This window comes from Chelonoidis abingdonii, chromosome 19 (assembly GCF_003597395.2).
Source record: "Chelonoidis abingdonii isolate Lonesome George chromosome 19, CheloAbing_2.0, whole genome shotgun sequence".
Taxonomy (NCBI): domain Eukaryota; kingdom Metazoa; phylum Chordata; order Testudines; family Testudinidae; genus Chelonoidis; species Chelonoidis abingdonii.
In genome coordinates this window covers 30,570,052-30,596,966 of record NC_133787.1, presented here as the reverse complement: position 1 = coordinate 30,596,966, position 26,915 = coordinate 30,570,052, and the positions used below count along the sequence as shown (strand labels likewise).

The 26,915-nt window shown below is 36.5% G+C and overlaps 1 protein-coding gene across 7 annotated transcripts in view; it reads right to left on the bottom strand.

The window, feature by feature from the left end:
* The window catches only part of WWOX (WW domain containing oxidoreductase), a 660,294-nt gene that overhangs the window by 442,349 nt on the left and 191,030 nt on the right, over positions 1-26,915 (bottom strand). The window contains exon 9 of one of the 7 annotated variants that reach the window (XM_032768127.2): positions 16,404-16,438. The exons of the other annotated variants lie outside the window; for them this stretch is intronic. Within the exon in view, the coding sequence (XP_032624018.1) occupies positions 16,430-16,438 (9 nt within the window). The 3' untranslated portion in view covers positions 16,404-16,429. Of the gene's footprint in view, positions 1-16,403; positions 16,439-26,915 lie in introns of those variants that run through there. 7 annotated transcript variants of the gene reach the window in all.

Here is a 26,915-nt window from a genome sequence, read left to right as displayed (position 1 = left end):
CCACCTGAGATTTGACTGAAACTCTGCAAGGACTCAACTCTATAAAATGACCAGACCTACAGAGATTAGGACTTCCACAAAACCAGAGATTCACCCTGAAGAGTTAAAGAGGTCTTGGGTCCAAACATCCAGTACCTACTGAAGTATATGGAAAGGCTCTCACTGGCTTCCAATGGGCTCTGAATCAGGCTCTTGTTAAGCTGAGCTCTGTAAACTCCTAAAACCATTGGGACTCCAATTCTAGTTCTCCACAGTTCCTAAACTTCATAATAAAAGAGGTGCCATGCTAGGTGTCCAGCAGGGAGCTGGCTAAACAGACTCTCTTTCATGCAGGCTTCAAAACCAGCTGCACTAACTCCCCCAACTACGTATGCCTCCTATTCTCTGAAAATTTGAACTGAGAACTGGAATGACTGGGGAATATTGTGCTATATACAAACACTTCCTATTGCTGGGGATTACAAGTGACAATAATTCTTCAAAGATTTGGTTGCTTTAATGGGAGAAAAATAAATAACCAGATAGATTGTGTAATTAGCCAAATATAATGTCACGGTAAGATAAAAATACCTCCTTGCCAAACAGTCTATTGATTAATTTTAATGATAGTCTAGTATTTAGATAGCAAAGAAGTGGCTATTGTTCCTATGGGGGATAGAAAGAGCTAAATTAAAAACACAGTTTTAGTCAGGGTTATTTTGCTGTGAAATTTAGGATTCTGTTTAACTAGCAGCTTTGCAAAGGGTGCATACTTTTGGTTCAGTCAATGGCAAAAGTCAATGGCAAAACTTCCACTGCTTCAATGCGGTCAGGATTTTACCCTTTATACTGGCATATTATTGGTTATTTCATCGCACTGTATTTAACAGGATTTTTTTAAACTAGTACTTTAAGTCAATTTCTGCTTATTTGGCACTCATTCTTAGAATATAATAGGTTGGTACTGCCTTTTTCATTTTCAAATTCACGGTTGCTTGATGGTCTTAATTTTCTCATAGTATTCAAATATGACAGATTAATAGGTGGTTCCCTTCAACTACGTGGGTAGATCTTTAATGGATCTCATTAGTTTATATTACGATAGTGTACAGAGATGTGGAAGCAGTTCCTAGAGGACAGTCCACACCAACACTTGCACTTTCAATAAGAATAGAATCCTCACTTCTGTGATTCAGTAGAACCTAAGTCAATTGCTATGAAGAAGAAACAAAGTAAATTATTTATCTAGTATAAATAAAGAAAATTGTAGAACATATTTTGGTGTTCCAATCTTGTTGCTACAAAATCATCTAGTTATAGCTTCTGGCAAAACACAGTTGTCCTTAATATCACTGAAACAGAGCCTTCTGAGATTTCCCAAGCATATCTTTTAGGTCTGCTTGCTGTCTAGGACATTTAGTAGTATACCAGGATTCTAGCCAACTCAGCAGAACATTCTTTGGGATCTCCTACCAAAATAAGCTGAGCTAGGAATGGATTATAAAAAAGAAAAAAAATCACATCAAATGCAAGTCAAATTTGGCACTTAACCAAAAAAACCTGAACATTTATATTAACACAGCACACATAAAAGGATTTCATTTTACACAAAACATTTGTATTCAACTTTAGTGACTCTTCTTAGCAGCTGCTTAGGTTTCTAGGTAACCATGAAGTTTAATAAACCTGTACAATGATAATTAAATACTGTAAATAATTTATCTGCTTAATCTTCCTAACTGGCCTTTTATTCCTTTGTAGAAAAGTGACCCATGCTGACATTCTGAATAAGGTTGGCAAAATAAGTGCAGTGAGGAGTGGTAGTATAAAGTGGATTTGCTCTCAATAATGTATGAAGCCACATGCTGGGTAGAGGAATCCTCACAAAAGCGGTACCACAGCAATCTGTTCCTTTCATCTGCAGCCAGCATTTAAAGTGAAGGTGCTGCTCCGAATCAAAAGCACAATCATTCATTTGTGAGCAGATGTCCCTCACACGGCAGGCAGCACTTTTTCAAAACAGAGCTGAACAAATGCACTGCTGTGAGACAAGTTCCCCTACCCATTAGAGAAAGAACACAGTATATATTAATTTAGCAGGTTGTTGAATGTTTTAAAGTAAAATTTATGAAGCAGAAAAAGCATGTGGTGAAACAAAATGGCTTTCAAACGAAATATGAAAAAAGTTCCACTAGTTCCTGTATTATGAAGTGCAAGAGTCTGATGCACGTCAATGGTTTATGCAGAAAATAAGCTGAAATGGGTTAGATGTGTGCTTTGCATATGCTTACTAAAGGGGTTCATTAGTTCTCGAAAGTATATGCCGGAGGTAAGGTGCAGTATATGTGTATACTGTGTTCCCATTTGCTTGAAACAGTTGAGGTCAATCCAAAGTGAAATATATTTAAAACTATCTTCTAGGCAGAGGAGTTGCCCAGCTGGTTACATGTGTGTGTTCGTAGTCTTTCTCCCCCCCTCCCCTCCCCGGTGATGCACTTAACACTTCTTGGAGACTATTTCTTTGTTTAATCAAAGCTCAGAGACTTTAGGGTGTGATCCAATTCCTATTGCGGTCAACTGACAGACTCACATTGCCTTCAACAGGAGCTGGTTGGGCCGTTTGTTATGGAAATCCCAGTGGCTGGGATTCTGCACTGTGCAACAACACAGTCAACATATTTTGATCCTAATAAATAATAAAATATTGTGCAAATCTGTTAAATGAATATCAAAACCTTTATTTTTACTCATAATAGTCTGAAGGACTAAATTTAAAAGGACTTTCCCAAAGCTATATATCAACTATTATGATTGAGACAGAGACTTTTTAAAAGCATGACATTGTCAAATCAGGCACTGTTAAAGATTTAAAGCTCTGTTTAGAGGGGATGTAAGTCAGACCAATCTCTTGCAGGTACAGAAGGGGAAAGAGGCAGCAGCATTTGATAAATATTTATTTATAAAACAAATATGTATCAGGGTTATAAGAACTACCTCCAGTTGCTCTTCCTGGCACTGAGGGCTGCTGCTGTACAGGGTTGTCAGGCAGCCTGTCTGTACCCCCTCTGGAGACTCACTCTGCTGGATCAGAGCCAGGCAGGAGCGACAAGGAGAAGTGGTGGCAGTTGGTGAGATCATAGGGTGAAGAGCATCGTACTGGCCTCAGGCTCTCCCACCCATTCAGCTCCCGATCAGAAATCCCCCCCAACAGTTCCCCCACCAATCCAGCCTGGTACCCACCCGCCCAGCTCTTACATACACAGCCTCCAACCCCACTACAGTACCTCAGCAATTACCATCAGCCAATTCAACACCCAGTCACACCCCAGCATTCTAACAACAGGTACCCAGCAACACTAGGTACCCCATTGCTCTGTCAGCAGATCCCCAGCACTCTTCAGGCACTGCACCAAAACCAACAGCTTCCCCAGCCACTCCTGCCAGTTGGCTAGGTCCCTCCTAACCTGCACAGGCATACACAGCTCTGCGCCCTGTAGCAGGCTAGTGCCTGCTGCCCAGGGGAGCTTCGGTATTAGGTGACATCTTCCTCGTTCCCCTTTCCTGACACCAATCCTGCTCTGGGGATCTCGCATCCTCTCTCTTTCCTCTGTTCCCTTTCGCTCTTTATCTTTCTTTCATCCTCTGCCTCCCACAATGCAGCATGGGCTTACACCATTAGCCTTATTAATATAGGCGGAAGTTGCACATGTGCACTGAGTAAAAATCTACATCTGCATTTGCGACTCATGTTTTGCTAATTAAATAAGCACAGTAAAGCACAGTATCCACATTATAAAACTTTCTCCAAAAGCCAATACATTCGCTTTCCTTCCCTGTAAACATACCATTTTGAGCACTGCAATTATCAGTTATATTGTAATTTAAAACTGAACTTCTGTTTTAAGTATGTGTGATTATTAGACTAGGAGTCAATTGCGGATAGTACGTAGATATAAATGCAGCTAATAACTTACTGGAATGATTAATCAATTTATGAATACATTATTTAAACCAATAGTTCAGGTCGAATATCTTAAACAAGTTACTGAGTACATCAACCAATTCAAATACCAGCTACCAAATCAATAGCAAACTGTAAGTAAACTCTGGGGAACAGGTATGCTTCCATAATAAACTGTGAATTTTAAAAATGTTCCTATATAGAGAAAGATTGCCGCATCAAAAATAAATTTTGTTAGGTTAATATGTTTAGATTTTGGCAAAATATAATTGAAATACAAGAAATGTATCCTACTTAAAGGACTGTAGTTTTAAAATTTAAATTATTTAAGGGACACTATCATATTTTCCTTTTAAACTGATTGGTACTTTAATAAAAAAATTCCAGCTTCCCAGCCTCTCAATAATGTGTCTTGGATTCAATATATATATTATGTAAAATACATTTTAAAAATGTATTTCTGATCCCTGGTTGATGTTTATAATGGTCTTTTCAGTAAGAGAGAAATTGACTACACAGGGGAAACCGTTGAACAGACTATAAACAAAGTATTATCAAAAATACAAATTAAATAAGGAGAAAACATTTTATTTTTCATTAACTATTCCAGTTGTAGAAACCTTATGTGTTATTTGTGATGACAGTAGGCATATCATTTTCAGAAGGAATGTGCTCTCTTAGTTGACAGTTGAAAGTGATGGAAATGTTTTAGGCCTCAATAGAGCAAATGTTTATGTTTGAAATCAATGGGATTATCCATCTGCATAAAGTTAAGCATATGTGTGAGTGTTTGAAAGAGCGGTGCTTAAATTAGCAATCTGTAACAACACAACATTGGAAACCTACTCCTGATCTGAGTATCTATCCAACAAAAACACTTCTTTAAAGCAACGGCTATTATCTAACTAAAATAAAATAAAATACTATACATTTTATATATATATAAAATACTATATATTTATATATATATAAAAATCTGTCTGCTGCAAACTGGGACATTAGGTTACACTCTACTGTAAGAAACTAGGTAAAATGGGCAATTCTACATTGGTAACTGCCATGAAAAGGTCTCTGCACTTCATTTAGTGCATACTTTTTATCTCAACGCACAACTTTAGTCCTTCAAAGTAGGATTTTTAATTAAAATGAATGTACTAAATAAACCAAGAGTGCTCCACCCATCATGATGCTAAAGGTGTGCTTTATCTCAGTTTCAAGTGATACTGCATTTTAAAAATTAATTAGTAGCTTGCAAGAACAGCCACACATTATTGAATAAGTAACAGCATTTAAGTGAAACAGATGAAATATTGGTAAGCAATGCAGACCACAGTATAAGTATGTGAGGAGGGTCACAGGTTAATCCCTATTGATTTTCCAAGTACGCATACAGCACCGCTGGGAAAGGCCAGTTCTGTTGGCAATCAGCTAGCACAAATACATTATAAATCTTACTGTCCACCTACACTGATCAGTGTCACTTACTTCCTCCACTAAAGACCATTAGGAAACTACAGCAAATCCACTGACATAGGAATGAATCTTAAAATATTCCTTTTCAAGGTATTGTTTTAGATCACATGTATTTCACTTTAAATAAAACAGAAGTAAATTTCAAAGAGCAATATCCTGAGTTTCCATAATTTTAATATCCTATTTGTAATACCAGCTCAAAGTAATAATCCTCTGGAAAAGTTCTGGATGCAGAAAAAAGAAAAAGAGAATGAAATAATAGACAAGTCACCCTCATATGCACCTTACAAAGCCATGCAAACAAACACTTAGAATACTTTGGGTTCATTACTTGTTTCTTATCTAGTTGCCAGCAAAAATAAAAACGTGCAGGGGATTTCTCCCTCAGCTTCGTGGAAATTCACCAGTGGTTTATTTACATTACTTAGTCTATTGCTATTAAAAGGGTCAATCTGGCCACCCTTACTCAATGTTTACTTGTGTGAATGGGCCCACTGATGTCAACAGGACAACTTGTGTAAATAAGGACTGCTTGAGTGAGTAAGGATTTCAGAATCAGGCCCATACTGTAATACTATTTCATGATAGAAGAAGGGACATTCAGAATTAGCTTTATTAAACAAAATGGGCTCAGGGAGATTTTATGGAAGATCTTCAAGAGCTTGAATGCTTCATTATGGGAATCCAACTTTTTTGAGCGAATGCCAGTGGAAACACTTGTGTTCCTATATTTCTTAAAAGCCATTCAATTCTTCATTTAAGCAGTCTCATCCTGTAGGTTTCTGAGCATTCTCAACTCCTAGCGATATCCACAGGAGCTCAGTACCACAGATAAAGTGATTAGTATTCAATGACCCAGAGCCTTAAGACTCCATGTGTCCTGCAGGTAGAGAGTCTCATTTTAAACAAGAATAGGGAAAATGAATTTTGATGCCATATCAACCACCTCTGCCAACAATGCCAGACTCAACACAGTTTGTCCACATCTCCTACAACTATCTCTGCATTTTCCTTCCATCCTGCTCCATTCCTGATCTGTTCCACAACGCCACTAACCTGTCTATGTTGAGACCTTTCTCTCAAAATTTACTTTTTCCCTGACTCCTGTGTTGCCAACCCTCACAATTTTTTCATTATATTAGGTGTTTTTCTTACAGCCTGAGCTTCAAGAAGCATGTGATTATGTCAAAATCTCTGGTTTTTATTTAAGTGTTGTGGTTGCAGGAGAAAAGCTTGAAAAAGTAACCATAGTACACCCTAAAGGCTCAGTAACCAAAAAGAAAAAGAAATCCAACACACATTTTTTTTAATTCATGGTTTTCGGCCAATCTCATGATTTTTTTTAATACTTGTGGTTGGGAGTACTCTATTAGTTAATTAATTATAACAAGGCTTAGATGCCACTTGGGAACAATCTAATGGGAAAAAAAGTATTATCAAAAATACATCAAGACTTGGCCAATCACCACTTTTACCATATTCCTTGTAACCCTTTCCTCTACTACGGATCTATAAATATTTTGATACTATAAACTTACTAGGTAGAGATCATGCCTTCCTTTGTATTGCACCTAGCAAGTTTTCGTTGCAACTGCTGGAAAATGTATTATTAGTAATTATAATACTCTATAAGCTCTTTGGGACAGGAACCAAAGTTCAACTATTACCCCTGCCCCCCAGTACATTCCCCTCCCTGGACATACAACTCCCCTGAAGCCATGCTACAAGCAACTTCCACTGAGTATAGCAACTTCCAGGGATCCTGGAGTGAGATAACAATCATTAATAAAATTAGGGCTGTATTAGCTTTTCCAGGGAACTTCCACAAGACTCAAGGGGGAACAACACACTTCCTTTCCCAGACCTACCTAATCCATCCCCAGCCCACATTATTTCTCCCTCCCCACCCCATCACCACCAAGCACAGACCTCAAACTACATTGTGTGGTATTCACAGGATTCTGGGAGTGGGGTTGGAGGGCCATGGAGGGACCTGAACACCCAATTTGATATGAGGTAGTGGAGATCCATGTGTGGAGAGGTCTTCTATGCTAGTACATTTTGGTCATTAACAACAGTTATCTAAATGATTTTGTATAATTTTTGCACATTGTAGATGTCTACTGTCATTAAACAGAACTATCGAAATCAACACATTTTGCAGAGTTTAGCCCTTCAGAAATCTGGCTATATTCTCTAAAATCTTAAATCTATCATTGTTTTTATGTCTTTTCAAAGTAGCTGCAAGAAACAACAACTGCCAATTTGTGTGGTTTTACAGTCACATGTTCTTATTTTCTAAGTGTTTCTCACAGCTACAAAGGAGAGAGGAAGACTCAGACAAACGAGGGGGGAAACTGATCCCTGTGTCCAAAGGGAGCCCTATGGATGCCAATGGAGTTCCAAATGACCACAGAGGTATTCCCTCAGGAAGTTTATTGCAGGATCAGGAGTAGAGTGACCAGATAGCAAGTGTGAAAAACTGGAATGGGGTTGGGGGGTAACAGGAGCCTATATAAAAGAAAGTCCCAAATATCAGGACTGTCTCTATAAAATCGGGACATCTGTTCATCCTAATCAGAGTGACTGACTGCAGCAGAAACTGACTACACACAAAGTAAAGACACAAAGGAGGGTTTTTTTGTTTGTTTTTTTTCCCCTTTCCTCTCATTCAGTTATTATCATTTTGGGTGTTGCATGTAACAATAGTAGGCAAAACACTTTCAGACAGAAGTGATTGTTTTTGAAGTTTATACAGGAGTCTTAAAGTAAATATACGAGATAGTGAAATTGAGTTCTAGAAAAGTCAGATTCACTAAAACTCTGTTGTTAGCAAGGTGGAATTCAAACTCTTTCAGTGTAAACTGAGCAAACTGGAAACCCAGTTAAACTAATTATCCTTCTATAGATAAAAAGCTCTAAAAAAAGTACTTTAACTGAGGAGTAAGTTTGCGCAACTGATGATTCTAATCTAGTTTCACCAAATATACTACTGGCTAACACATGCAATTCACCACCTTTTGAAAGTGGTGGATTTGGCAGTTCTATTTGCAGAAAATGGAAAAGCATCTCCATATTTTTTCCCTACAGATTTGGAATGCTCCTGGTCATAACTCGCACAGTATTGGAAATCCAGTTTGAATTCCCTTTCAATACAGCATGTGTCTGCATAAAGAAGCTTACAAAATGAGATCAGTATTTCCATTAAAAATATCATTTAAGGGAATTTTAAACTGTCTAAAAAGATGGATACACTTTGTTTGTTTTCTACATTAATGAGCTATAAAAAGAATGGAATAGGTCATAAATACAGTATTTTTGCAACAGCCTTTACTAAAAATGCTACTAGTGTTTATCATTTATATCTTCATGCAACCTCAAAACTGATTACACTTTAAACCATACGTAACTGGCTGTGTTTTTCATTTTGAGCCATTCTACAAACATTTTTATAACTCTATAAATACATTCCATATTTTGTGTTCTTATTGATTATGAATATTTTTTAAAGGATTTTATTGCTTTTAAAGTAACAAATGTTAGGTATTATAAAAAACAGAAAAACCTATTGCATCTTTTATATTTTTCCTTCCCATGATAATTCTAATACATAAATTGTTAGCAGAAATATTTACGGAATATCATTTTTTCATATTTTAAACTCTGAAGTAATAAAATGGAAATCACTACTAATATAAGATATTGTAGATACAGATTTTTCAGTTCAAATCTCTAATCTGTTTTACTGAATCCATCCCCATTTCAACCTACAATTAAAAAATTAAAATACCAAAGGATTATCTTCATACAACATGATGGTTTTACATCAAGTATATAATATCTTTCCTAATTACCATTGCAGTTTGTAGGCTAGAATATGATTTATATTTAGGATATGATTTTGCTATTAATTATCAAATTGAAAAAATAAAATCTTGCATTATAAATTCTCTCTTGGAAATTAGTTTTATTATTTTTCCATAATCCTATCAAGCAATAAGTGCATTGCAGCATGAACACTTTAATTTTTCCAGTTAGTTTTGAGCAAGCCCACAGGTGAGGTTTAATAAGGATCAATGGCACTTTATCTGGGACAGGGCCACTTCACAGCATGCAAATTACACAGTAACACTTAAAAAAAAGAAATAGATTTAATTAAAAAAAAGTAGAACCACAGGCTCTGGAAATTCAATTAAAGGATTTATGCAAAGGTTTGCTAGGTTTTTATATGCAGTTACTGCTTATATAATGAGCTTTTCATATTAAAAATCAATAGGTAATCTAGAGTAGACGATCATCCCCTTAAATACATTTTTTAAATCAATTTGAAAAATAGTCCATCAACTGCTGTGACTACTCTTGCTGCTTCGATTAGGCTAAGAGCAATATTTAGATTGTAAGACCTGCTATGGAATATCTATGCTTGAATTTTACTTTCAAGTGTTTTTACACTTTTGAGTGCTCAGGATAATCATACAGTAATTCAAGATTGTGTACAATGGATATATGTATTCAATTACCACACAAATTCTGAAATATGACAAAATCCTAGGCATCTAATGGCACAATCTGACAATATTTTGAACAGTTACATGAAAACCCTTTTTTTACGTATATCTTTGGTATTGCACTTCCTGGCCTATTGCCTTGCAGCTACTTGGCATTCTGAGACTAATACTTCTGTTGATAACTTCTTGAAGTCTTCAACTACAGAAGCAATTAGCCTACAACTCTGTCTGAAGTGCAACTTTCACACATCATGAATTAAAATGGATCAAGCTCTGTGTCCTTCAGGTTTAATCTAATTTGCCAAGAAGCTGCAGTGATATAGGACCATTATGTGAAAGTCCAAACTTCTCCGTTAATATTCATCACCTATCACAAATTCACTACTCATGTGAGCAGGTGCAGCACCTTTGAAATTAATGGAGTTGGGCATTACATCAGTGCTTGGTTTGCCTCAATGTATCCCATTATAGAAGGTTCGTAAGTGTACCGAGGGTAACAAAAAGTGGTCACTCAATCATTCCTTTTTCAAGATAAAGTGAAGCAATGAGAGCTATCAAATATTAAGAATCCCAGGGACTCAGTACAAGCTGCTAAAGTTGCTATCACAACATTACTCTCCATATGACAACTTGGGGAGTAAAGACTTTTCTATTTGCAAAAGTAGAATATTCACAACATCTGTTTTAACAGACACATTCAATGGTCTTTCCAGTTCATAATCCAGTTAGTTAACTATACATTTTTCTCATTGATTGTAAGCTCTTTGGGGCTGGGGCCATGTCTTTATTACATGCTTGCAGGATGCTAAGGCACAATGGCGTTGGGGACTGTAGATGCTTTGACTTTACAAATAATGATAATAATAATGAAATGCACAGTAAACCCCTTCGGCCCCCTCCGCCCACCAAAAAAAAAAAGTAGTTTTCATAGTATTCTAGGTGTTTGTTTGATAGAAAGGAAGAAGGTTTTGTTTTTCTTACATAAGAAAGGGAATCTAAAACAGCCAATCAGTGCCTAACAAAATATGTATTAGTTCATTATTTTAATTCAGCACCCCCAGAACAAATATTCCTTTTACAAGGGACAGCAGGGGGTTGAGGAATGGTACTGGAATACAACTTCTGTCCATGAAAAATAGCAAAACAACAATTGAGAAGGAACTTGATTAGATAAAATTCCTTCTCTCTCTGTAATACGTTCTGCCAAACAATGCATTTCAGTTCTTCCTACAACTATGAAAGCAACCAAATTAGAGGAGGGTATAATCAACAGTGATCTTAAAACTAAATAATAATCAGCTTTCAGTTAAAATCAGAAAAACTTCAACAACAAAGTTATGCACTTTGGGAGAGTAAATTTAAGAATAGGAAATGATGAGCACCTATATAGTAAAAATATTCTTAATGTAAGTTTGAACAATGTCAATGTTAGAAATTTCTGCAACATTATTCCAATCCACATATCTATAAAACAAATCATTGCAGAATATTTTTTTTAAATTCAGACCCACCTCAAATATGAAAAGAATATATCTTTGTCATTTCTCCCTATTAATTCTTTGAAATCTCACTGCAAACATTGTCTTAAATATCTTACTTTATTGGACTCAAGATTATTTCTTAAAAGAAAAATATTTACCTATTCTCACTACAAGACAAGATTACATGGACAAATGCTACTTGTTTTAGATGAGTAAGAAACATGTTAATGAACAGCAGCTTTTATTTTCATTGTTCTTTCTCTACTAAATGAGTTGTTCATGCACACCATATTTTCCAACACCTTTCCATTTTAAACAACACAGTTTAAGTACATGAAGGGATCAAAGAGTTTCAGATGAATCTGAAAACTTATAGCAAGGGTAACAAGGGTCCTTAGTTTTTAATGACAGAAGCATATGCTCCTAACTTTCTAAACTGCATCCCACTGAGCCATTTATCAAGGCCTGAAACTTTTTCATTATTTAAAGCACTACGACAGCTTTCCACTCAATGCCTTGGAAGTACACAATAATAGAGACTCTATAGTCATTAATTATGATATCAGCTGGTTGATGAAGTTTGTACTGGCTGCTTGGTGATTTCATTTTTAATTGCAGCAGGTGGTGTGGAAAAAGTGCTATCCTGATACAGTCACCTCAATAGTATTTTCTGTTTTATGTATATTTAGGTGCTCCTGAAATTTTTGAAAATCCCTTCTGTTCTGTTCCCCACTTTCATTTAATAATTGCAAAGAAAAATGCATATATAGTATATGTAGAAAGTAAGATGCTGAGACATAAAATGTTCAAAGAAACAATGTCCTTGATTTTTCCCCTCTCAAATTTTTTTTTCCTTTTTAGAGATGGAGTGGTGGGGGGCGTTTCCCCACTGTGAAGAAGAATGTAACTGATATTGTATTTAAGGTCTCCAAAAAGTAGCAGTCATAAACAACAAATCTTGGAGACACATACTGTATAATTGCTTTCTTTGGGCACATCTAGAGATCCTGATTTTTAGATTTACCTGCATTGGTGAATAAATAATATTTGAATTTTACAAAAAAGGCAAATTAAGACATTGAGGCCAGGTAAGAGAAAAGCCAGAATCCAAATTAAAATTACACAAAATTTTAGGACTATTCTCAAAATGAAAGTGCAGGCTTTAATTCTAAAGGAATAATACGTTTTTATTACTTTGCGGTTTGATCTCTGCACTAAAATCTCTGTTAATTTAACAACACTTACATACAGGTAGATGTTTACTGTCCAAAAGAAGCAATATTGGCAATAACAAAAGGGTTATGAAAAAATATCATATACAGCATTCCTTAATGTATTGATTTATTATTTCAGTGTTTTGAAGGCTCCATTGCATATTGTTGACTAGTGTATATTGTGCTTATGATATTGTCTACTTTACAAAGATGCATTTTCCTATTCAATAACATTTTAAATTCATTAACTCCTAATTTAACAGATTAGAGAACTATTATACAAGGTTTTGTTGCATAGGTTTAACATGAGATTGATAGGTAGTAATAACTGGTGTTTCCTAATGGCCACAGACATCTGTCTTCTACATAAATCAGCAAACTCCCTTAAGAATCTCTTGTATCCAAGTCATAGATCAATTGTGCTCAAGTCTCATTAGGACACTCACCCTCTCTCCTTTATAATAAGGCCACAGTACCTTAGCTCATAACTACATTACATGTAATTAATACAACTGAAGTAAATGGATGCAGTGCTATAATGTAGGTCTCTGGAGAGAACAGAGTATGAGAGGAACTAGTTGCACTGTCATACATGGGATGCCATGTCTAGGTGAAATTTTAGCCATCTTTCTTACCTAGGATACAGATTCTTTACACTGTGTAACTCACAAGCTTCAGCACAAGGGGAGGATGCTAACTGTCTAACTTCATTCAACTATCTAACTATCAGCGCCCTGCTACCATATCATACTAGTGACATTAATAGAGGTAGTAGAGGCTGGATGTCCCTTTCATCTTCTCTAAGGAAACATGACTGTAGACTTTGAAATGTTCTGAAATATTTTGAAATGTCACAGTAGAGTAACTTCCACCAATATGGTGCCATTTTGCAGATGTGAAAAATGCATCTAACTTGGAAGGGGAAGTGGTAGCAGGACAAGAGAGCAGTTGAACAAAACAAAGGCATTTTAGGGAGAAAGTGTCCTGAAGTGGTACATTTGGCCAACAGCAAACAAATAAGATAAAGCAGTTCCCCCACAAACATATCATGCTCCCAGTTGGTCATCAACTCCCCATCAATTGTAATGGAGAGTTGTGTTGGCAAATCAATAGCATGATATAACCCACATGCTTTAACTTATGCTTCCCCTGAGGTAGACATTATCAACAAGGCCAGGGGGAAAAATCAGGCCCAGAATAAGAGGGCATAACTTCCAGGGAGCTCAGTATTTCTTGCTTACAGTAGGGCTTACTCCAGGTCCCAGTCGGCTCTCATTTATACTATTGTAAATCCAGAGTCAGCGTGGTGTAAAGGAAAGCATAATTTGTATTTGTGAAGAAGTAAGTTGCAGGGGATTTTTCTCTGTGTATGTGGCTGCCCACATCTTCCTAATGTGTAAGGGCCCAATCCTGCAAAGTGATGAGCATCCTCAGGGTCCCAATTTTGATGTTCCACACACCCTAGGACTTACTCCCAATATAGTTTACAGTACAACATAAACAATAATAATTAAAAGAAAATTAAAAAGCAAAAAAAAATTGGAATGAAGACGATTAATGCCAAGCATAACAGCTTAGTTGTCTTGCTTTCAAGATGCTCCCTTTTCCCTTTCTTTTGTTCACATTTTGATTAATTGTCTTATGGTCAGGAATTTTGCCCACACCTTCAAGTATGAACTATGCAAATGCAATGTAACCCAATGACACTATACAAATAAAACAACAAATAAAATGAACCAATTAGTGTTAATAAGAATTATACACATAGGATACACTATTTTTTATTGTTTCATTTTTTTATAGGCAGTCAAACAGCATCACACATAAAACCAGTGCCACCGTCTAGATCCTTACTTTGCCCAAGTATGAAAAAGCTAGTATTCTATCCTTTTTTTTAAAAATGTACTTAATGTTCCTACAAAGATAGCAGAATTAATGAAGATTGTATTAGGTTCTGAAGGATGAATAGCCTCCCCTGCAAGATGTTCATTCTACAGATAAAAGAATTATGAACTGTTGGTATCTATATCATGTTCTTTTTAAATCACCAAACTCAGAAAGACATGTTGATAAGCTTACAGTATTTTAACACACTATTTCTGTTGACACTCAGGTTATGAACATAGATGTAGACGTTTGTCTGTACTATGAGTGCCAAAAATCACAAGACTGTGATGCAAACCTCAGGGACATTTATTCCCCCCATTTCAACAACAGGTAATTGAGCCTTTAAACCATGCACAAAGATTACATCCATAAAATAGTTAAGTACTTGTACCATTAATACGTTTATATTGCACAGTTTGTTTTAAATCTATGTGTATGAAAGAATATTGTACAAGACAAACTACTGTGTAGAGAGCTGCAAAATTCAGAATGTTTCTGCTCACGCTACCAAGGTAAATGGCACGAGATAAACGAAGTCATACACAAACTGAATACATGTTGACATTTCAATGACAAAGCTTCCCAAAAGCAACACCAATGGTGATCTTACAGTTCATCTATTTAGCGTTAAACTAGACTCCCTTGCAAGTGTGTCACTGAGTATGCATCAGGGCATAAAGCTTTCTGACACACACAACACAGTTAAAATATGCTAAGAACAGATAAAACTTATAAACAGTACTTCATCATGCCAACACGTCTCTAGCAGTGACTGAAAGCAAGAGCTATCAAGTGCATTATTGGTTTTGAAGAACGACAATATCCCTGACAACTTTAGCAAGCTTAGGCATTTTTCACAGTTACAGAAAGCACAAGGTATACCTTTTTCAACAAAATTTTCATGGAAAGCCAATTGTTTACCTAAACATGACATTTTTTCTTTACATAAAAGGTCCTGCAACCTGCTTAAAGAAGCCTGCAAGGTGGTCCAGCAATAATCAAGGGGCCCACCACATGTTTTCACCCAAAAGTTTCTCCTTTGGAGGTGAGGGGAAGAAAGGAAGGGAGTGCCTCTCAAACTCACCGTCTCTCCTTGATCCTGGAAATGTCTTCTGGAGAACAGGCAGGCCCCCTGCCACACATCAAACAGTTTATCCCCACTACTAAAATCTATTTTAAACATGAAAAGCAGTGTAAAGAGTCCTAGACTACATTGTTCAAGAACCAGGGAAACCCCAGGGACCAATCAAGAAAACTGAAAATGTATCTCTCACTTATTTCAGACAACAGGGACAAGAACTGATTCCTGGGAGACAGCCTGCCTGTCACCCAGAACATCCTTCTGTCCTTGAGACTCCATTGGCACATAGCACTCACAGCAGAGGAAATGGCTATCTGGCATCCCTTGAAGATCCCAGGAGATTCCCTTTCTCTCAAATAAGGCTCGAAAAACTAAGTCAGGGGGCGTTAAGGAAGTGTATGTAGGAGTATCTGGATTTTTTAGGGTGTGGGGGAAAAAGAAATTCAGGGATTTTTTTTTTCAACTGCAGTTTTTCTACCACAAGTTGGAGGAAATTACACAAAAGGTTCACAAAGATGTCATCACCTCTCCTTACGAGAAAGACTCTTTCTTAATCATTCACCATAGTTTGATAGATTTGGAAATCTGTGTAGATACTTGTATGGCCCTCATCACCATAATATCTAAGGGCATCATCATTCCTAATGTATACATTAATATAGTTCAAAGATACTGAAATATATGGACACTGGTCGGTAAATCTGGCCAGGCTTTGATTACAAACGTATGAAACTGTCACAGAGATAACTTGCACCTAAAGTTCTCAAGTACTTTATTAGAAACTTAAGTATCAACATAACAGAATTTGCATGCACTGTTACAGAGTTGTATTTTCATTCTCTTCTTCAAAGTGCCTGGAAGAAAGAGTAAGACAGCCTGATTAACTGATTAACAAATATAGATAGAGAGCTCACATTTCTGTACTTCTATAGAAAACTAAGGGTTTCAGTTTAGAGATGTCCGTTTCAAGCTTTTATCAGCACTAATTTCAACAAAAAAAGTTCGTAAAATTCAAAACAGAGGGAAAACAGCCCTTAATTAAGCAAAGCATTATCACCTTCTACCAGAATGAAAGCAACGTTAGTTATATTTTTACCAAGATTTTTCTCCACTTAATGAAGACATTATCCATGAGTTTTCAAAGTCACTTTACAAAAGAGCATTCATGAGACATTGAAGTCAGCTTAAACTAAAAAGTCTTTTTGAAGTCAATAAACAATAAAAGAACAATGAAAGACAGCCTTTGATCTCTTCTTAGTCTAAAGTCTTTAATTTCTGTTTTAATCTGCTGGATGCATTAAGTCTTCTATTCAAATACTTTTCACCTGCAGAGTACAGTAGGCTTGCCTCGATTATTATTTTACAGTACTAATGTACAGCTCTCATTAACATGGATGGGTGTCATCTGGCAAAAAAAGTTTTTAAATGATTTTCTATTCTATTTTCTTTGAAAATTAAAAAGGGGGGAGAAAAGACAACTGAATCTTTGGCTTTGAAATTCATGAAAAGATCAAAGACTATAATGCACATAGATTTTTTCAAAGAATAAATTATTAACAACATGGTCAAACATATAACTGGTTAATAGCATGGTCAAGAAATGATGCAGTTAGAACATCTGCCTATGACTAATTACAATTAATCTGACTTTACTGCTTGCAAAAAATACCAAGTTACTCAATACATTTTAGGAAAAGCGTTTATTACTTCACAGTGTATTTGCAAAATCACCAAGTGTCTTAATCAGATTTTTGCTCAGGATACCAAATTCATAGCACTGGAGATGGAAGGGATCTATTTATCCTCCCCTTCTGTGGTTGCAGCAGGCCCCAGATTTGAATGGTGAAGTATGAAATCAATATGAATAAGAAGTGTGGTCCTTCAAGATTAGGGAAGCCCACAGAGGATGATAGCCACCATTGCATGCTGTGCAGCCTAGCTCACCAAAGCTCTTTGCATGTGCCCAAGGAGAAGAGGTCAACCAAGGAGTTGGGGACACTACGCAGATCCACAGACCATCCACAAGGGGCATAATAGGGCAGGGACTACTGCCTCCAATCTTCTTATGCTGTGCACATCATCATTTTACCTGAGTGTCTTTAGAGATTCAGGCACAGTAACAAAGCACTCAGAGGACTGCGTGCAGAGGTAGAGTGTAATATCACCATTTTTCTTTTTTCTTAACCTGCCTCCTGATGTCCAAATAATTGTCATAATATCTCAACATAGCTCCCCCAAACTCAATCATTTTCAAAACCACTCAATGCCTAGTCCATCTCTTGCTGAGATTGCCAATGAGGATTTCAACTAGCGCTTCCCTGCCCGGAGATAGTGATTTTTGCAACGTGGACGTCTGTCCAGAGAGAACTGGACAAAGAACACTAACTCATTTCACATGGACCACTGAAGAGCCCATAGATAACAGTTTTCATTTGCTAAGGTCTGAAGCAGGATTTGAATGGGGACTTAGAGGTGGCATACTGTATCCTGTTGAGGTAGAAATTTTTATCATTTTGCGCACACAAAAATTGTTTCATTTAGATTTAATGAAAATAGACTTCTAAAGAACAGGTCTTCTTTGAATAAGAAAATATATTTACCAGAATTCAAAAAGGCCATGTAGGAAGTTTTAAGCAAGGCCTGTTTCTGACATGATAAGCAGCAAGACTAAAATTTTCACATTGCTTATGACAGACCTACTTACTAAAAAAAAATCAGACTGACAGAGTACTTTACTAGGTTCAGACTAGCCTTTTATTGATTTGGATGCGCTCTGAATCACATCATCTAATCTACAATAAGCCATTTACTGAGTTTCCCGGTGCAATGATCTATGGGCTAAAAAGTCACATTGTAGATTTTTTTGATGAAATGGTAGATCCGTAGAGAATAATACTATAATAAGATTGCATGGGACACAAGTGTCAATATCAGAAAATTAGAAAGGTTGGTTTACGATTTTAAATCCTTTCACTGATCATTTAAAAACAGTGTCCTTTTCTGAAGACTAATTGAGGACATGTATTTAACAGCAAGTCTAGATGATAGACCATTGGTGCCAAGTTCCAGGAAGTTCAAGGGCTCAACCAACTGACAATATTTATAATTTGCAAAAACAAAAACTGTGATTCACTCAACTATCTGTAATGTAGCTGTACAGACAGTAAGGTGTTCTAGTTTGATCACTACACAGAGAAAGACAATGACAGGTTTTTCAGCAATGCAAACAGAATCCAAGAGATTAACATTCTCTATTCTCTTCTCTCTGTTTTGCTGCTCAGCCTGACAGAGTTCTGCTACGAACTGCTAGGTACAGAGGCCAGTGGGGATTGCTGATATTTAATTTATATATTTATGAAACACACCCTTCATAACAGAGTCTGCACCATCAAGTTGTGCATATAGCTCAACTCTAACTGGATGAAACTATTGCTGTTGCCCTCACCCCATTCCACCTTTTGTCTAATTCTTTTTCATGCAATTTGTCTGACATTACATCGTAATGTCTCTTTGGAACAGAGACTTTGTCTTCTATGTACAGAGCCTAGCACAAGAGGCCCAGACCCTGACTAGGCCTTTTTGACAACACTGTAATACTTATAAATAAATATTTAGTCTACTTTTGCATTCTCCACTCAAGTGATCCCCTCCTTTCCAATTGCTCTTCCCATCTCTCTCTAATTTCTCCAAATGGCAGATGATGATACAACCAGTGGATCAAATTTGCTGATGAATCCTGGTCAAGTACCACCTGAGGCACATTGTGCATACATTAAAAAGAAGTGACAATAATACCTTATAAATATATTTTCTATCAAAAAGCCACACTGTGAGATTTTTAAAGTCATGGCTCATCTTTTATCACAGGAAATTAAAGTTAAGAAATGCCACTGTCATCAGCCAATGCCATACAAACCCAAAGCCACACATATGATTTGTGTTGTTCTTTATTAATTTAGTGATGATTACATGCATGAGATTTTCTTCCTCATACTTTAGTAGTAATTTTGGTACAAACAGATAACACTTAAATTCCAGGCAATTTATGCCACAATTAATTGCTTCTATGCATCATCAAACTTTAATTCAACCCAAGATTTTATTTTTCTCCTTAAAAGCAGTTGGTTTTGGGTAACTCAGATACAAATGCTTTCATTGTGCAGTGTGATAATAACTCTCAAAAAACCAAATATCTTATCTTAGCAAAGACAAATAAAACAAAAGTTCAGTGAGTTTCCGGGTAGATAAGAATAAATGCCACTGCCATTTAACGAAGTGAAAATCAAAGTGTATTTATGAAATTACTGCATTTATAGTGTTATGGCAAATGTTACTGCATCATTTCTGAAGAAGACTGACAGGGTTACACGCTCAAGTAAATATACTAAAGACATAATAATGTCACTTTAAAGCAACATCAGTTTTGATGTTCTTGTATTTTTGTTGCACTGTGACTATTAAGATGCATTGCCTCATTTCTTGGAAATGAAAAAGGGAAATGTAACTAGTTCAAGCTACCATGTAACTTTACAACAACTGACAGTAACTATAATATACGCCAGTTTGTATTAAGATGTTATTGCACCTTTCCAGTTCTAATCGCCAATTATGACTCTATTAGTCCTACTTGGCAGTTCATCTGCTCCTGCATCAGCTAAGGGGGACTTGGAGACAGACCTCTGATCTTCATGTTTCCGCTTCAGTGAGCGCTCAGCACAGCGGCTGTCATCTTGAGACATTGAGGAGGTAAGGCATTGCCTTTTCTAAGATAACTACACCTGACCTTACAACAATTTACTAAGGAAATACCTGCCTAATGGCAGTGGGAGTGCAGTTTCTTTTACACTCACAACGGCACTGCAAATTAGAGACAACAGGATAAATCTATGACTAGCTCACTAGACACTTCATTAAATCACTGTTCCCTTGCCTTGTAGGCCACTAATAGAATCACAGCCCTCGTTAGCTACTGAATAAAAGATCAATCACGCACTTTGAGAGCTTCTGCTACCAGCTTACAGAGGAAACAAGGGGGGGAAAAAAGACATTTAGGATCATCAGTAAGATTCTGAATGGCCTCATTGCAAGTTGGTTAAATTACCTTTTCCACAACTGGCTCTGACTATAATGCTCAGAGGAACTTGTTAAGTCTGCTTTCAAAAGCTGCTCTTTAATACATGACTACCAGGCCCTGGTCAAAAGTTCATAATGTGCATATGTAAAAAGGTACTAAATTGCCTAAGAGCTAAAACCAGAGGAGTTTAATTGCAACAAAATGCTGAAAATGGTCTGTTGAGGGTCCTTCTATTGGGATACTGCTGGCACTAGCTGATTGAAGTACAGAACATAAAAGCCTTATAACAATATTTCCTTAAATGCAATTGAAACTGCTAGCAGTTGCTAGTGCATATATGCTGTGACTGAAGAAAAACACTGATCCTCCTCTAAAATAAATAAAGAATTAAGAACTCCTACAATTCATAATTCAACACAATGTGGATAAAAAGGAGAATTCAACAACAATAAATATATGTTCAGTGGTGTTGGTCAAACTGTGTAGACAATACATAGTTACAGTAGGAAAGTACGTACATAAGTAAGCACTTCTAAACTAGTGCCTGATAAGACCCATTACAATTAAAGCTGGAAAACAGTTTGTATCTGTCCCTATTTTTCCATGCTCAGAATTTTCAAAAACCACCATCTAAGGGACTAAAAATGTCCTTGGTTGGCCTGGGCCTGAGTAATTTTTTTATTTATTTAGTAGTTTGAGAAAAGTCCCTTTCGTCATTTCTGAGTTCAGAAAGGATAGAAAAATACACATTTTAAAAAAAATCAAACTCTATTTCCTTTTTATATTGTTTTGTTTTTAACATAGAACAGCAGCAGAAATGGCTTAACATCTGAAATGTGGCTAGGAATGATATAGTCCTCATTAACATCTAATACACCTGCTGGCTCAAAGAAAAATAGTTTTGATTTTAACAAAAATTATGACCATTTTAATCATTGCATACAGAGCATACAGGCTAGATTAGTTTTTTCTTCTACATATACATTCATATTTAAAAATACATTGCTCACATAACTAACAGTTGAGCCCACAATGGCTTCCTGATTATAAACTTTCATACTTTCAAAAAAATTATCAATTCTCTTCAAATTTGACTTGTTATGTAGATCTTATTAAGACTTACAACTCGAGCCAGATTTGGAGAAATTTAGTCCAATATCTATCGTTAAGAACATTCCTCCCCCATAATCAATTTATTCAAAACTACATCAGACAAGAACATGGGGAAAGGGAATCTTTTCTTTCTAGGGAATGGTAGATTCTCCCTCATTAGAATTATTTAAATCAAGACTCAATGTCTTCCTAAAAGATGTGCGACACTACAAACAGAAATGGGTTGGTGCAGAATTTAGTGGGTGAGATTCTGTGGCATGTGTAATACAGGAGGCCAGTTACCCCTTTCGGTCTTAAAAATCTATAACGTGTTCTAGCTTTGATCTGTTCTAAAATTAGGTGAGATGGTCCTATGATACACTTACTTTAAACACCAATCATCTTAAAACTGCCAAACTGATCTTCATGTTTGGCTTCATTGTTAAGTGTTGTTGAGATCTACAAAACAAGCCAAGTTTTGAGAAACATGGTTTACTACTTTTAAAACATGTTGTAAATTGGCAAAAAGTGAATCCTAAACGGAGATAAGTAACTGAGGCTGTCCTGAATCTCATCCCTCCTGCACAGCTGCTGTCTTATAGACTCTCCTTTGTCTTTCCATTCAGTCTTCCCATTTGTGTGGTTTTTTCCCTGTTTGTTTACTTTAACAGTTTAAACTTATGACACCTCAAGCAGTTTACATGGATCTAAAGCCTAGGATAGGTTTAAAGGTGTCTTATATCAGTAAAAGGTCTTATATCTTTTAATCCATTTAAGATGGTCAAGTGCTTTAGATTAGTCTTAGCTTTTATAACTAAGCTAGAATTCTGGAAGACAACAAAGGGATGGCGGACTGGACAAGGAGTAAGAGAGACAATAATTTGTTTTAATTCTGTGTTTGTAAGAGAATATATATACAGAAGTACAGAAGTGTGTACTTAATACGAATAGGTACTAGGCAACTTTTAGTCAACTGGTAACTATGAAGACATCAAATGTGCTGGCAATTAATTACAGACAGAAATGCATGTTTTCCTTGCATTGTAATTCCCACCTTTTTTCAGGCATTTCACATGCTCCAGCTAAGCGTCTCACTGCCTGCTGAGAATCCCTTGTTGATGAATCCTGATTTAACATAAGCTACACAGAAGAAATATTTTATTATTTCCCTTTTCATGTAAGCAAAAACTGAGCTAAGTTGTTTCTAACTACAGCCCTGGCAGTGGTACACTGTAATAAAATAAGAGAACAAATTTTAATAGAGCAGAACATATTTTGTACCAGTCAGAATGGCGAGGCGAGGGGAATGGGTATGAAAAACTCCCCTGGACTTAATGAGGTCAGAATTTCACCCAGTATTCCTTAGGTATTCTCTATAGTAAGTGTAAAGACTATCAAGAACACAACTGTAACATTATCTACTTACAAAGACAATATTATAAAGAAATAGATGGCAACCCGTGTGTTTATGTAATACATTTGTCTGCCCACTTCCCTGCCCATTAAGGGTAGTTGAGGTGCCATTCCTCTTCAGAGGAAGAGTGCAAAGTATCAGAGCTATGTGATTAGGCAAAACCTGTTTAATAACCAAGTGTCTGACCAGACAGGCTCTGTCCTTGAACGATATAACGAGATGCTATCCAAGAGTGGGCCATCCTGCCCCTAACTATTGCTAAAGTAAGCTTTAATATATGGGATAGTGTCATTTTGATAAGTGACGTTTCAGTAATAACCTGGTATTTGGCTGTCTTATTCTTGTGTTTAGTGAGAATATTGATTCTACTATTTTTGAAGGGAACGAGGGATGTGACTAGTTAACTTAAAATGATAAGTTTTATTTCAGTGGACTGGATAGCAAGTAATTGTTGTAGGAGGCCCCAAAACAGCAAGAGTTTAAAATTTGGGTGAGATGGGTCTGACTCTCCCAATCTGGTTGGTTGGGAGACAACGGAATATTTCATATACAAATTTTTCAGTAAAACCCAGCAGTACCCCCTGTTCGGGCTTGACCTGGAAGTGACTAAGTCTCTTTATGTGTGCAGAGTATTAACCCATTTCTAGTCTGACTAACACAACACTTCCCATGTCTTACATTCTTTCTGGTTTTATCTTCTTCTGCAAAGATATATGATATATGAGGATTTTCACCACAGACTAGAGAATAGAGTGGCAATGGCATATCCTAATGGGCACATAAGCATATCCTAATTAGGGCGGACGATTAATCACAGTTAATTCACGCAATTAACTAAAAAATTAAGCATACATATTAAATATTATTTTAAAACTACCACTTCAAGTTTTATTTTTTCCACAGGCTGTAGACATTTGAGACTACCGCACAGACCATGCCATCATCTTTCTAACACACAAGGAGTATGTATAAATCATCCAATAAACAAATAAAAATCAGGCCAGTGAGTAACTCTTTTCCCATTAAAGTCAGCAGGAAATGCATTGGTGTTTAAACCCCAATTTTCAGTAAGTTTCTCTACTGTATATTTAAAAAATAGAAGTCAGATACACATAGCTTTTCTTTAACTTAAATTGTACTTTGGTTTATCAGTAGTGTCCAGAAATTTTAAATGGAGAGAGAAATTGTGTCTCTATACTTGAGAGATGATTCACCTCGGATCCCTGCCTCCTTCCTCACCCCAGTACTCTCAAATCAGAACACTCCGCAGATTTCCTAGCCTTCTTTCCTTCCACTCCACAGTTTGAGTTCTACAGGTTCCATCTACCCTATGCGCTGGGTAGCTATTATAATTATGCAGGCAGGTAAACAGATGCATTTGCATTTACTAAGGGTTACAACTAGACAAAAGTCATCCTATGAGTGGAAATACAGCCGCCACCACCATGTCAGCTTGTGAGCTGGAATCTGCAGATCAACATTTTGTTCCTGTTTACTTTTTATATAATTATGAAATAAAAATACAGACTCCTATGTGTTCTCTTCAAAAGGAACCACACACCATGCAACTTTACATCAGAGCTAATCCCTCATACGTCCTCAGTCCAGCTTTACTTCTTTTCCCCTCTAACATCATGTTCTCAAACTAAGGACTCAGCAGGAAATAATGCTAAGGTCAGACTCTAAGACTCTAATTACCTACTGTTCTTCATACTCAAGACACCACAATGTGCTTTTCAGTCATGAGCTATACAGCTACTAATGGCCAAATACTAGCCTGACAAACACCTTCCTCATGCACTGACTTGTCTTGAGATTTTATATCCATATTTGAGTGCAGAATTTGGGCCTAATTGTTCAGTAATTCATGGCAGCCATCATGAAATTAACAACAGTCGCACAGAACTTTGAACAATAACATCTATTTATTTTAAGAGGGAATGTTGACCAGAATATAATTATCATCCCAGATTCTTTAAAAGAAGCCATGGAAACATTAAAGCTTTGGGGGTTTCTATCAACGGCACGTACAGGTGGATCTTGGCTTGTCTTAGGACAAAACATGGCATCATTAAGGGTATGCCTATACTGCAATGTAACCCAGAGTTGGTGGAACTTGAGTTAGCAGAAGGTGGGTTTGTTAACCTAGGACCTGAACATCTACATTCATTGGTAACCCCAGGTTAGCAATTGTTGAACCCTGGGTCCCAACCTGGGGCTCCAGAGTCTACACTGCATTATGTGAGCCCGAGTCCAAACACCAATATCCCAGACTTCCTAGCGCCCTTCCAAATTTAGCTGCTCTAGGCCTTAGCTCATGGTGCAGTGTGGAAAAATTTTAACTGTCCAAAGGACAGTTAAATATCAGCCCATGGGATTGTGGAATACTTTTTGGCAGACCCTCATAGTACGAGTCCAGTGGGGCTGCATCTACACTCAAAGCAATAGATCTTGAACCCTGACTCCCAGTTTGATTCAGGCTTGGAACTTGATTTGTGTGTAGACAGAAGGAGGGGTAGGCTTGAGCCTGAGTTCAAACCTTGGGCTTTAACTGCAGTGTAATGGTGCAGAACCCTCTCATCCCTAGAATGGCATTACAGTGTTGGCTTTAGAATTAAGTTCAAATCATTATCTGACATTTGACCAGGACCTTTTAGCTTCGGGCAAGAGTGCCAACTAATCAACACATATAGAAATTCTAAATTCTTTACACAAAATTATCTAGTAAACTAAACACTTAGTATTTAAATGAAATCCTTGAAGTAGTATCAGACATGATGCCTCAACTACACTTCTGATGTCTAGAAGATCGGAGATGTGGTTGTAACTAAAATGCACTCCTTATATTTCTCCAAAGCACATAATTTAATAGTGAAACCCTCACTGTAAAATGTTAATATTTTTCAAGAAAAGACATAGGCTGTACATCTATCGACCTCTTAGAAATTTAAAAAATTTGAAACTATAAATCTCTGTGTGGCAGGTTATTCAAGGGCAGAATTATCCTGCTTTGGCTAGCTGAGGTTAAGACATTGACATCTTGTGCTTTTCCAGCTATAATTTATAACTCTGCAACAGACCAGTGTTTTATTCTCATCCATTAAAAAGGGAATAGCACAACATCTGTTAAAACTCTACTACAATAGCTGGCTTTGCATTCCAACAGGAAACGTAACCCAATCGTCTCAGAACTTCTACAAATTCTACTCCCTTCTTAATGTAAAAGAATTTGAAAATGTAGTTCACTGAAACATCTGTTAAGCTCTTGAAACCCTAACACATGATATTCTTTTTTCTCTATTACTGGCCAACAAAAATATTTGGTTCTATGTAAGATTATAGCAAGAGTGTGATAATAGTACTTTCCTTCTATTTTTATATGCCACTGTACACTGACAAGATCATATGTGGTGACATTAGTTAATATATTCTGTATCAAAGTTTCAATAAATTTATCATAAGATTTAATTTTAATTATACAAGTGTCTAGCAAGAAGTCAGAAGGGTTTTTGAATGACAGATTTACATTAATTAAAAACATGAGAAACTATTTAGCCATGTCATGTTAAAGTCAACTTAATAATCTTGTGTATATTTTTGCTTTATAACTTATAACTCAGTCTTCACTGAGAAGTCTGAAGGAATGTCTAACATAGTGAATGCTTATGGGAAGGGGGTAGGTTTAGAAGATAAAATAAAAAAAGAGCAAGTTAAAAATCACTTAGAAAAGTTAGATGCCTCCAAGTCACCA